At 42.2% G+C, this 14,046-nt stretch overlaps 1 protein-coding gene across 3 annotated transcripts in view; it reads right to left on the bottom strand.

Moving 5' to 3' along the window:
• The window catches only part of fads2 (fatty acid desaturase 2), an 87,735-nt gene extending 74,433 nt beyond the window's left edge, over positions 1–13,302 (bottom strand). For 2 of the 3 annotated variants that reach the window (XM_068046175.1, XM_068046176.1), the window contains exon 1: positions 12,640–13,302. In XM_068046175.1, coding sequence (XP_067902276.1) covers positions 12,640–12,846 — 207 coding nt within the window. In that variant the 5' untranslated portion in view covers positions 12,847–13,302. The remainder of the gene's footprint in view (positions 1–12,639) is intronic. The other variant, XM_068046174.1, reaches the window with a different exon arrangement.
• Positions 13,303–14,046: the final 744 nt, after the last annotated feature.

Raw genomic sequence — 14,046 nt, 5'->3', positions numbered from 1 at the left:
TCGTAAGACAGCCTGTCCATCTGTACTGCCTCCAATGCATTTACATCCTTCCTTAAATAAGGAGAACAGTATTGTACACAGTACTCCAGATATGGTCTCATGAATGCCCTGTATAGCTGAAGCATAACCTCCCTACTTCTGTATTCAGTTCCACTCGCAATAAACAATAACATTCTATTAGCTTTCCTAATTACATGCTGTACCTGCATATTAACCTTTTGCGATTTATGCATTAGGACACCCAGATCCATCTGCATCTCAGAGCTTTGCAATCTCTCACCATTTAGATAATATGCTTCTTGAAATATATCTATTCTGAGTATTCTGAAATGTTCCGTTAAATATCTGCCACTGCATCTCTATTTACCTATCCCTTAACCTAATTTGCCAGTTCACTTTAGCTAGCTTTGCTTTCATGCCTTCATAATTGACCTTATATAAGTTTAAAATAATAGTCTTGGACCCACTCTTCTCTCCCTCAAGTTGAATGTAAAATTCAATCATATTATGATCACTGCTACCTAAGGGCGCCTTAAATATGAGGTCATTAATTAACCCTATCTCATTGCACAATACCAAGTCTAGTATAGCCTTCTCTCTGGTTGGCTCCAGAATGTATTGTTCCAAGAAATTATCCTGAAATCATTCTATGTACTCCTCATCTAGGCTACCTTTGCCCATCTGATTTTTCCAATCTATATGTAGGTTAAAATCCCCCATAATTATCGCCGTACCTTCTGCCATTATTTCTTCCTTTATAACCCATCCCACAAGTGAATACCACTCCCACAAGTGACTTCTTGCCTTTATTATTTCTCATCTCTACCCAAACTGCTTCTACATTCTGGTCTCCTGAACTTAGGTCATCCTTCTCTATTGCGCTATTACCATCATTAATTAACAGAGCTACCCCTCCATCCTTTCCTAGCTTCCAGTCCTTCCTAAATGCCATATACCCTTCAATATTCAGGTCCCAATCTATGTCGTCCTGCAGCCACGTCTCTGTAACGGCTATCAGATCGTACTTATTTATTTCTATTTGTGCTCTCATTTCATCTGTTTTGTTTTGAATGCTACGTGCATTCAGATACGGAGCCTTTAGTTTTGACCTTTTATTATTTTTGTAACCACTAGCCTTATCTGTTGATTCATTCTTAGATTTGTATGCTATCACAGTCTGTTTATCATTTCCCATATTAATACCTTTCTCTCTTGCCTTGTCTCTACTCCTTGATTTACCATATCTTCCCAAATTTGATCCCTTGCCCTCACTATTCCGTTTAAAACCGTCTCTACTTCCCTAGTTATGCGGCTCGCTAGAACACCGGCCCCAGCATGGTTCAGGTGTAGACCATCCCAACGGTGCAGCCCCCACCATCCTGACTTGGAATTACATCTGCATTCCTTCACTGTCACTAGGTCAGAATCTTGGAACTCCTTCCTAACAGTACTGTGGCTGTACCCTCACTGCACTGACTGTGGCGGTTCAAGAAGGCAGCTCACCGTCACCTTTGGGGGCAATTAGGGATGGGGCAATAAATGCTGGCCTTGCCCGCAACATCCACATCCTGTGAATGAATAAAAAAATTCTGCTATTAAAGTATAGGTGTTTGCAGTTTAGTGCCTACCTTGAAAAGGTCACAAGGTTTAACTGCTTTATTCAAATTAATTAGAAGTCAGATCAGCTTCTACTTTTATTTCTAAATCTGACTCCTAAAATCAATTTGAAACCATGTTATGTGCCTTTCTCATATCCATTAAAGTCCAAATGATGTTACTATGGTTGTACTCACAGCAAGTCAGTGATCACTGAGCAAATGGAGATGCTGGTGTGCTGGGGAGGTGCACATGGCCAGCGAAACCATTTGGAAAGACATCTGAGAGAGATTTGCTCAGAGTGAATAAAGTATTTTTGATTTTTTTAAAATTCATTTATGGGACGTGGGCGTCACTGACTAGGCCTGCATTTACTACTCATCCCTAATTGCCCTTGAACTGAGTGGCTTGATAGGCCATTTCAGAGGGCATTTAAGAGTCTACCACATTGCTGTGGGTCTGGAGTCACATGGAGGCCAGACCAGGTAAGGACAGCAGATTTCCTTCCCTAAAGGACATTAGTGAACCAGATGGGTTTTTGCAACAATCGACAATGGTCTCGTGGTCACCATTAGACTAGATTTTAATTCCAGATTTAAATCTACTTTCCCAGGAACGTTCCAGATTTCTTTTTATGATGGAGAATTTGCAAGTGTGGCAAACGTACACTAAAAGAAAGCAATAAATAAATAGTACCCATTGCTTGCATTTTCTGTCCATCATCACACTTCCTGTATTACAATTCTATGTCGCATTCAATTATTGGTAAATTTCTTTCAGCTGATTTCCCTCCAAACACAGTTACATTATAATTTTTCTTTATATGTGAGTCACATTTATCTCATTCTGCTGTTCAATGAAGGTAAATGATCTAACAGTTAAATGTGTGCATGATCAATGTAGTCTCCTGGACTGATTTTGATTCCTTGATGGGGTCTGAGAGAAATATCTTTCTCCTTTTTGGTCCTGTTACTTTTACTGTTTTTTATTTGCCTCCCCCAGGAGATTATTTGGCTATTCAGGGGGCAGCAAGCATGCAAGTATCTGTTCCGGGCAGCATAAGTGTGAGGGAGACTTGATGGACCAGCTGTTTTATTCCCTGCCCATCATTTATGCACATTCATATGTAATATATAGATTTACTGAATAATTTGCATAATGCTTTCCTCCCTTTACAGTTTTTTCTTTGAGGCTTGATTCGATTTCAAACAAATTAACAGATGTTTTAATTTGGACTCAGTCATTATTTAGTGCTTAATTGGTGCCAAATAACCAAATCCTTTGACAAGAACAACATGAAACTGATCTCAATTACTTAATGATGAGAAAGTTCAGTTTGAACCCATGCTATGGAGTAGGCAGAAAGATGATCAGGGTGGAAACTGTTACCTCAGTGAGAGCTCTCATGTAGTACAGGTTCTACAATCCATGTATTACTGACTACACTTATTTAATGCCTGTAAGGTAATTATTGCATCATCTTTTATCATATTTTAATACTAAATATGGAATATATGAATGAATTTCATAATCTAATTAGATTTCCAGATAATTAACTAATCTCTTTGCTGATGCAATGTGATTTTAGCATTGCACAAGCATGTGCAGTGGAACCAGACTTTAAAACCACATTCATTAAAAACTGCACAAGTCAACATTTTAAGTCCGTATTATAAATGGAGACACGAAGCTTTTAACAACCATTAGCTAAGATTTCATATAAATTATAGATGACCCAAAATATTCATATGCATCAAGGTGACAACTGATGAAATTCAATTTAATGGCTCATGATGAAAGGTGAATCAGGGTTGGGAGGAAGACGACAGGATATTTCAGAGTGTGCCAAAATATACCATCTACCTCAGTTTGTCCATTACACTCCAGATGTCACACTGTTACAGAAACAATACAGAAAAAAGAAAGCCAGTTACTTAGTACCAGGTGCTTTTCACTTGGAGCCTGAAACTTCAGCATTTTCCAATTTGAACACTTTTCTTCACCAAGCACTTAAAATCCAATTGGCCTGAGGAGCTGTTTAATGAGACATTATGTCTTAAAGGGACACAGACTAACGAGAAGACATTGTTTTTCTTAAAACAATGAGTGTTACATAATGCACAATGTATTCTTTAACGTAACATGTGCAACATCATAGAAAATCCACTATAATTATTTAAAAGCCAAATGTTCTCCTCTCCCCAATCACCCCTGAAAATTTTTAACTTGAAAATGTATAGGTTTTCAACCAGTTTATAACAGATAGAAATAAGCAACGTATGTTTGTCTGTCTCGACTGTAACAATTATCTAATTAGGTGATGTAGGTGATTAAGTTCAACTATGTAGCTGTTGGTATAGAATACAAACATTGCAATTAAGGGAATACTAAATTCTCCCATAAGGAAAAAGCCTAATCCTCTGGAGTTTCCTGCTCCTCCTTCCTCAGCTCCAATTCTGCTGCTGTGACCCAGCTGTCAAAGAAAAACTCTACTCGCTTGGGGTTCATTAGTGTGCCTGAAGGATTCAGTGTGTGCAAGCCTTACATCTATGTGCCATGTGGCATTTCTGTGTTGCAGTGATATTCAATGCACAAAATAACTGGTTACCTTTCTCAAGTCCACCTCTTAATTATGGGTTTAACTGTCATTTTCTTCCTTGGACAGCAACACCATTGATTAAAGTGAAAAATACCTCTTCAAGATTGCTCAGCTGATAAAAGCTCCGTATAGCTGACCTATACAGACAACAAAAAGTCCAAGTTCATTTTTCTGGCTTTCACTGAACTACTGTATCTTAGCTGGGGTGACAGTTGGGGCATTATCACTGGTCTCCATGACCCTCAGCTAGGAAGAAAGAGAAAAAACAAACTGGGGTCTCAATTGTTACAGAAACATAGGAACTGATGTAGGCTATTTAGGCTCTTGAACCTATCTACAGGATCATTACAGTGCAGAAGGAGGCCATTCGGCCCATCGTGTCTGCACTGGCTCTCTAAAAGAGCAATTCCCTCAGCTCCATTCCCCCCCTCCCTGCACATTCTTCCTTTTCATACAACTGTCAAATTCAAATTCCACTTTCTGCTATGGTGCGATTTGAACACATGTCCCCAGAGCAATACCCTGGGTCTCTGGGTGACTAGTCCAGTGACAATAGCACTATGACACTGCCTGTTCCACCATTCAATTAGATAATAGCTGATATATACCTTCACTCCATTCACATGCCTTTATTCCCTTACCTAACAAAAACCTATCAACCTCAGTCTTGAAAATGTCAATTCACCAGCGTCCTTAGTCTTTTGAGAGAGGAAGTTCCAGATTTTCACTACATTTTGTGTGAAATAAATGAGAGTTGGGTATAGAGAGACTAAAATTTTGAAGTTTGCAGATGATACAAAAATTGCAACATAGCAAATAGTGAGCGGGATAGCAGCAGACTTCAGGAGGACATAAACAGATTGGTGAATTGGGCAGAGAGATGACAGATGCCATTTATTGCAGAAAAGTATGAAGTGATGGACTTTGGGAGAAACAACATGGATAGGCAGTATTATCTAAATGGTACTATTTTGAGAGGAATACAAGAGTAGAGGGAGCTGAGCATGCATGCTCACAAATCCTTGAAGGTGCAGGGCAAGTTCATAAAAAAATGGCTAAGAAAGCATATGGGATACTTGACTTTGTATACAGGGGCATTGAGTACAAAAGCAAGGAAGTCATGCTGAACCTTTACAAATCATTGGATAGGCCTCAACTGGACTATTGTGCACAATTCTGGGCACCACACTTTGGCAAGGATGCCAAGGCCCTGGGAAAGGTACAGAGGAAGGGATGAGTGAGTTAAGTTATGTGGAGATTGGAGGAGCTGGCCCTGTTCTCCTTACAGCACAAAAGGTTAAGGGAAGACTTAAGAGATATTCAAAAATTATGAAGGGTTTTGATACAGATAATAGGGAAAAACTGTTTCCTCTGGCAAGTGCATGGGTAACCTGAGGTTATAGTTTGAAAATAATTGGCAAAAGAACAGAGCTGAAATGAGGAGAAATCTCTTCACACAGAGGCTTGCTAAGATCTGGAACACATTACTGTAGTGGAATCAGACTTCATAGAAACTTTCAAAAAGCAATTTGACATGTATTTGTAGATAACTAATTTGCAACATTATGGGGCACGTGACTAAATTGGACTGCACTTTCAAAGAGTCAGCATGGGCACAACAGGCCAAATGGCCTCCTGCTGTAAGATTTTATGATCCTATGAATTGCAGCATCCCTATTGCTGTCTCAACCGCACTGAGCTAACTCAACACAGGACAGAGACTTTAATAGTGTCATGAGGAAAAACGTTTTCAGGCAGCGAGTGATTAGGATCCCACTGTCTGAGAGTGTGATGGAGGCAGGTTCAAATAGATTGTTATCTATAAAGGAAGAATGTGCAGGGCTACGGGGAGAAGGCCAGGGAGTAGCACTAGGTAAACTGCTCTTTTGGAGAGCTGGTGCAGGCACGATGGGCCGAATGGCCTCCTTCTGTGCTGTAACAGTTCTGCGATCCTTAGTACCCATGCTGCATTTAACAGCTTCAAAAGAAGATCGAACAGTTCACTAAGAGCTACAGAGGCAGTTACAATATCATTCAGCCAGGATAATGCCACCATGAAGATCATGGTCAGGGACCCTGTATCATCACTCCATCTGTGGAGTATCAGGGAAAGTCAAATGGGTTTCAATCAAATCAACAGACAGACTGCATCTTGTACATGTACTTTACCTATTGAGCCTGCTTCTCGACTGCCTGTATTACACCCTAACCTTTCCTGAACGGATTGTCTCAAAGTGTGGTATGGTTCCACAGATGAGTCCCCACTAGAACCTCACCCAAGTCTTCATTCTTCCTGTGCAATCCTATATTGTGAATGTTGTCAGGCTGTCCAATCACAGGGGAGTATTACAAGAAGACCTGATCCTGTTCTCACCCTCCTTTCACGATATATACACACACACTTTCCAACAGATGTCTCTCTGAAGAGTAATCAGGAGGACTGGGAACCCTTGCTTATTATGACCCCTCTTCAACCCAGGGCTGAAGCAGAGACTAAGGTTTGGACTGGGACCTCTCAGTTCTTTGTGCCTTCATATCCTATTAAGCTGTTCGGGGAGTTTTTAATTGCTATTTCCCCCGCCCCCGCCCCCTCCCCCTCATCCTTTAGTGCACTGCAACACAGGATTATTCAACCATCAGACATCACTGATGATAATGTGTAATACTGCATCAATAACCGGAATTCCAAGTGGACATCAAAGCAATTCAAACAAACAGTTTGCTGTCTTCTACAAGACATCAGGATATCATTTTGCATTGCATCACATTAATCTGCTGGAACCTCTGCAGCATTTATACCCATAATTCATTTAAAGATTCAAAGTGATTTTTGAAACATGTAGGAAATGGGTGCTATAGTTGTGTAGAGAGAACATTGTCTGTCACCTCTCCAATCCTGATTCAAACCTACTGCAGATTCATGGAATGAAATTATCTTCTGTCTGCTGGTTGTAAGGGTCCAATGTGTAATGAGTTTGGGACAGTATGTAGTGGCATGGACCCAAAGTACATAACTGTCTATGATTTATCCCTTACTGGCTCTTTTATTTGAAGAGGCTGTGGGGATGGCTGGCAATAAAATGGAAATATTACTCTGGTAAACTGGAGTGGTCTATTGAGACTTGATACCCCAGAGTAGAGCAGAGGTACCTTACTCTGTACATAACCCTTGATGTAATAGACATAAGAGTATGTGATGAACAGTATAAAGGCAGTTTTACTCGAACACATGCTGTAGCTGAGCTGGGAGTATAGTAAAAGCACCTAATAACATTCTATCCACAGTATCAAGAGAACTCGTCTCATGCCAGGGAGTCTGTTCAGCACAGCATTCATACTGAGGGGAACCGACATCAAAACATACTTTCATCAACATTCAAACAGATCTCTTTATCAGAAGAATGGTGTTTTGAGAACATGTTTTGGCTCATCTCGTAAATCTACTACCAAATGTGGGACTGTACTAAGTACAAGGTAATAAAATCAGAAAATGTTGGAAATACTCAACAGGTCAGGAAGCATCTGTGGACGGGGAAATATTTAATGTTTCATTAGAGGTGAAAAAAGTTAAAGATGTAATAGGTTTTAAGCAAGTACAGAGGCAGGGAAAGGGGGGAGGGGGGGATAAACAAAAAAGGGAAGGTCAGTGAAAGGCAGGAAAGATTAAATGACAAAAGGGATAATGGTGCAAGGCAAAAAGAGATGGTAATGGGGCAAGTAAAGAAACAAAAGATGGCTCTAGACCTGGTGTGAATGGGATAGCAGGATAGTAGATCATCACCAATTACTACCTTCCGAGCAGAGGTTATGACCTTAAACTGTTGAACTCAATGTTGAGTTCAGAAGGCTGTAAAGTGCCCAGTTGAAAGACGAGGTGCTGTTCCTCCAGCTTCAGTGGAATAATGTAGGAGGCTGAGAACGGAGAGGTCAGCAGGGAATTAAAATGACAGATGACCAGAAGCACAGGTCACATTTGCAAACTGAGTAGAGATGCTCCCCAATCTGCTTTTGGTCTCCTCAATGTTACGACCAGGTGAGAAAGGTGTCTAGGGGTCCCTCTCAGCCTTCACTTGGTCTTACCGTAACAGGGTTTTATCATTAAAACAACCTGTTTTTTAGCTCCCCCTTGGTGAATCCTTGTTCACCTCTTTCCAATTATAAGGCACAGTGGCGCAGTGGTTAGCACCGCAGCCTCACAGCTCCAGGGACCCGGGTTCGATTCCGGGTACTGCCTGGGTGGAGTTTGCAAGTTCTCCCTGTGTCTGCGTGGGTTTTCTCTGGGTGCTCCGGTTTCCTCCCACAAGCCAGAAGACTTGCAGGTTGATAGGTAAATTGGCCATTATAAATTGTCACTAGTATAGGTAGGTGGTAGGGAAATATAGGGACAGGTGGGGATGTTTGGTAGGAATATGGGATTAGTGTAGGATTAGCATAAATGGGCGGTTGATGTTCGGCACAGACTCGGTGGGCCGAAGGGCCTGTTTCAGTGCTGTATCTCTAATCTAATCTAATCATAATCTAAAAAATCTAAACCAGCACAAACAGGCTTTCTTAGGTTTAAAGAAGAAAAGTTGAAATTTATTAAACTTGAACTTATACTCTAATTCAGTTAACGCCTACGGATACACAACACGCCCACACTAGCATGCATACGTGATACACTCAGGCAAGAGACAGAAATGAGAAGAAAAATAAAGTGGAAAAGTTTGAGGCAATATCTGAAGAGTTGTTGTTGCAGTTCTTCGAGCTCATTGTAGAGTCCTTGATAATAGGTCGATCTTGCTTCTCGTTGGGGCCCAGTATTCTTTGTAAATCTTGTTCGCTGTAGGAGACTTTTCGCTCTTGGGATTCACGTGTCCTCAGTGGATTTAGAGGCTTGCGAGAAAGAGATGGGAGCAGGCAAACAGGAGATCTTCTTCAATCCTGGAGCATTCTGCTTTCTGCAGGCTCTCAGTCCAAACTGTACAATTCAGAAAACCCCAGGTTGCCAAGCAGGTTAGTCATGTGATAACTGGTTTGACCACTTGTGGTTGTGGATTATATTGAAGCAGGGGATAGCTCCTTTGTTCCAAGCACTGTCTATCAACATGCAAAAATGTCTTTCCAGCCAGGGGCCTGGCAACCCCTTGTCACAGGCCTTCTCTTCTTCCCAGCAACAATTTGAAATTTAATGTCCATGTGGTGAAATTAATGTGCCTCATTCTTGGCAAGTGGGGGCCTGCATGATAAAATAGAGACAGAAAAGAGCAGAAGAAAAATAAAGTGGAAAAGTTTGAGGCAATATCTGAACAGTTGTTGTTACAGTTCTTCGAGCTCACTGTAGAGTCCTTGATTGTAGGTAGATCTTGCTTTTCTGGGGCCCAGTATTCTTCTTAAACCTTGTTCGCTGTAGGAGACTTTTCTCTCTTGGGGTTCATGTGTCTTCAGTGGATTCAGAGGCCTGTGAGAAAGAGATGGGAGCAGACAGGAGAGATCTTCTCAGTCCAGGAGCAAACAGACTTTTTGCCCAAACTGTTTGTACAAATTCAAAAAACCCATGTGGCCCTGCAGGTTAGTCTGTGACTAACTGGTTTGACCACGTCCATTTGTGTATTCGGCTATCTTAGCAGTCAACCTGGAATACAAGCTCCCCACCTTCAAAGTCTGGTGATCAAAAGTCCATTGTGGGTTGAATGTGTCAGGGAATGGCTGCTTTGTCCTTCCAAACACTGTCTGTTAATATGCAAATGTCTTTTCCAGCCACGACTGATCTGTTTAACAAGTCCTTTCTTCACTCTAGTAACATTTTAAAATCAATGTTCATGACAAAATTAATGTGCCGCATTCTTGGCAGGTGATGACACCAATGTAGGGATGATCATATCATAAACAACGAATACAAAATATTAAATTCAAAGTATGAGTAAATCGCTGTTTCACCTGGAAGGAGTGTTTAGGGCCCTGGACGGTGGAAAAGGAGGAGGTAAAAGGGCAGGTGTTGCACCTCCTGTGCTTGAATGGGAAGGTGCCGTGGGATTGTGTTGGAGACAACTGAAGAGTGAACCAGAGTGTCACAGGGGGAAATAGTAGATTAGAAATTCAGAAATGCTAGGTGAGAGGAAGATGTGTTGGTGGAGTTGGAAGAGGATGATCCATTGAATGTGGAGATTGGTTGGGTGGAAGGCAAAGGCACAGGAACCCTATTATGGTTCTATGAGGGAGGGGAGAGCAGAAGTGCTGGAAATGGAACAGACACTGTTGAGGACCCTATTAAGCACGGTGAAGGAGAATCCTCAGTTGAGGAAAAAAGAAAGTATACTGGAAGCACTGTTATGGAAGATCAAAACAGATGCAATGGAGACGGAGAAACTGCATTACAAGAGTACAAGGTCCCAGATTTAGAGGGAATTGGTTGATCTCTGCCAGGTTGCCAAATCCTGATCAATGTCCAGCGCCATGAAGAGTCCATTCTTTTCTTTGTTTTATTCATTCAGGGGATGCGAGCATTTCTGGCAATGGTACACATTGTAGACATGGTGCACCGGTGGTGGAGGGAATGAATGTTTAAGGTGATGGATGGTGTGTCATCAAGTGGGCTGCTTTGTCCTGGATGGCGTCGAGTTTCTTGAGTGTTGCTGGACCTCCACTCATTCAGGCGAGTGGAGAGTACTCCATCACATGCTTGACCTGAGTCTTGTCAATGGTGAAAAGACTTTGAGGAGTCAGGAGCTGAGTAATTCAACAGAGAATGCCCAATCTTTGATCTGCTCTAGTAGCTACAGTATTTATATGGCTGGTCCAGTTAAGTTTCTGGTCAATGATGACTTCCACCACCTCCCTGCCCCCCAGGATGTTGATGGTGGGGATTCAGCAATGGTAAACACACTGAACATCAAGCAGAGGTGGTTAGACTTTCTTTTGTTGGAGATGATCACTGCCTGACACTTATGTTACCACTTATCAACCCAAGGCTAAATATTGTCCAGATCTTGCTGCATGCAGGCACAGACTGCTTCGGTTTAACACTGGGTATGCCATGAGCTGTATTGTCCCCCACAATTGAATAGCCCAGTAACACTCAGTCTAGGCTCACGTGAAGAATGGCCACTTGACAAGCACCAATGGAACTGTACCCCACAGAAGGGTAACACTTTTAGGAGAGATGGGGCAAGAATTGGAGAAAATAGGGAAAAAACGTCCTGGTTATTTGCAATTGATTCTGAATGAGTTTTTTTATTCATTCATGGGATGTGGGCATCGCTGGATAGGCCAGCATCTATTCCCCATCCTAATTGCCCTTGAGAAGGTGGTGGTGAGCTGCCTTCTTGAACTGCTGCAGTCCTTTGGGTGTAGGTATACCCACAGAGCCATTAAGAAGGGAGTTCCAGGATTTTGACCCAGCGACAGTGAAGGAACAGTGATATAGTCAGGATGGTGTGTGACCTGGAAGGGAACTTGCAGGTGGTGGTATTCCCATGCATTTGCTGCCCTTCTAGTTGGTAGAGGTCGCGGGTTTGGAAGGTGCTGTCTCAGGAGCCTTGGTGCTTTGCTGCAGTGCATCTTGTACTGATTATTAACAATATCAGACCCCAGGGGAGTTTTAATTATGTTAGTATATTGTAGCATTGAAGCACTAATTTGAATTGTAGTCCAATTAAGTAGTACTCAACAGCATTAATGCATTACAGTGACCAAATAATTAATGTTTTGTTTTCATTAAATGGGATTCCTGGACTATAGCTGTATTTTGGAGATTGCATTCTATAGTGGCATTCATTAATAATGCTGCTGCTTTATGGTGATTGAATCCTTTTTTTAAAATCACATTGTATTACTAGATTTACCAAGACTGCTCGAGGTATTTTACAAATCATAACCGACCAATCCAACCACGTTTTTTGTGAAAAACACCTACATAATTATGCTTAATCATTTAAAAAATACTCTAGTCTCCCTCAGAAGAATTATGCTTCTCTAATTTTCAGCAGCACCCCTGACAATTTAGTAATTCAGATGTAGACCCTGCCTGGAGTTTTATTATGGACAGTTCCCAGGCTCAGAGGCTGGTGTTCCCTTCAGGAGCGATGGCCCGGAATCATTTGACCGATAGTAACTTCGGATCCCTGAACTCAAGTAACCTTGGCCTTGCGCCAACAAACTGGGGTATCTTTGGTACTTTAAATCAAGATTTTAAAACGAAACAAGTGCAAAACAATTTGCGCCGTAAAGAATGCTCTGGTAAAAGACTTATCAATGATGCAAGGAACATGAATTAATATTCTCAGTCTCAAATGTTGAAGCGATGAACTGACGGGTCACAAAAGAACAGCAACAGCGCACGGAAGTGTAACCCTCGATCACTGGAATGCATTCTTACTTTATATGCATGCAGCATCTCTCCGAACTAATGCAAGCGGACAATCGATCTGTTTGATTTAATTTTTGTTTAAAGGTGATCTCCTTACCGTGGCATCCTCGCCGGCATAGTGACTGATAACCCGTATCCCTCCGGGGTGCTTTAAGGCCCAGTTAGTAACGTTATATACTTTCCTATCAATCACAAGCCACTTGTCCGTCTTGCTATTGTGCTTCTGAATCTCTTCCCAAGTGTAATGGGCTAATATTTTCTCACATCCCCCTTCCTCTTCTCCCTTCTCTCCTCCTTTCCCCATTCTATCCTTTCTCTCTCTCTCTCTCCTTCACGTTCTTTTCTCCTCCTTCTCTCCCTCTACCTGCCCTCTTTGCTTTAGCAGTTCATCTTATATTTCCAACCCGCCCAGCAACATCCTACAAGAATTAACTATTAATGCGATGCTGTAGCCTAGGAGATCAGCAGAGTTTTTGCACCAATCAAGTGGCTGTGTCACAGCCCTCGTCTGCAGGCATTGGTTCAATCCTGATCTTTCGAACCGGTTGGGGGCTGATACTTCTATAACAGCTTTCGTGTGAACCTCACTCTGATGAGATTGCGAACAGATTGGTACCGTATGCCCATCGCTCCGAGCTCGTCTCTCCACTTTCTGCTTTGACTCGCTGTACTGAATTCAGACGCTCAGTAATTCCACCCCAGCCTGTATCCTGTGTTACTGACTATACCTTCACTCATACTACACTAGTTTCCAGGTACTGCCAAATTCGATCATTACTCCCCAAACCAACTAACGTAAGTGAAACTGCAATGCTTCTTCCTCATATGGAGGCTCAGAATCTCCACCCCCCCCCCCCCCCCCCCCGCCTGCACTATTGCTCAATGTGAATCCAGATCCCTCTGGGGTACAGTATCATCTCCTAGTCAGCTCGCTGTAGGGTGGGATGCTGCAGAATCAAAGGGGATTGTTGATTAAAATTCTTTTGAACTTGATGTCCATTTAGTGTTTGGTAGACTTACATTTTTGACACAGTGAAACAAAACAACGTGCGTATATTGAGAAACAATGGCCAGGATTTTCCTGCCTTTTTGAGGACGGGGTCAGAGGTGGGAAGCCTGGCAAAATGGTGTTGGAAGGCACCCGGTGGGCTGCCTGCTGCTATGCCATTTTGCCAGTGGCAGGAAAGATGGCAGACAGCCCACTCACCCAAAGCCCAATTGAGTCACTTAAATGCCTTCAGCCACTTAATTGGCTGCCGCTGCAAAATGCAGCCCCGGGTCATGCCACTCGCCGAAGTGAGGTCGGCCCTGGCAGCTGTGTCAATTAACACCCTCTCTGCACAAACGTTTTGTCTTTCAGCACACCATTAACATACCGTTTGCCTTTGCTCCATGCCTTTCTGGTTGGTTATTCTCAGTGACCCTCTGTCCTATCAACACATTGCCTTTTGCTACCTCTTGCCTCACCCCCACATTACTTGCTTAAAACCTATTACATTTCTAA

The sequence above is a fragment of the Heterodontus francisci genome, chromosome 14 (assembly GCF_036365525.1).
Source record: "Heterodontus francisci isolate sHetFra1 chromosome 14, sHetFra1.hap1, whole genome shotgun sequence".
Classification (NCBI taxonomy): domain Eukaryota; kingdom Metazoa; phylum Chordata; class Chondrichthyes; order Heterodontiformes; family Heterodontidae; genus Heterodontus; species Heterodontus francisci.
The sequence above is the reverse complement of the archived record's forward strand: the minus strand, read 5'-3'. Positions and strand labels throughout refer to the sequence as shown.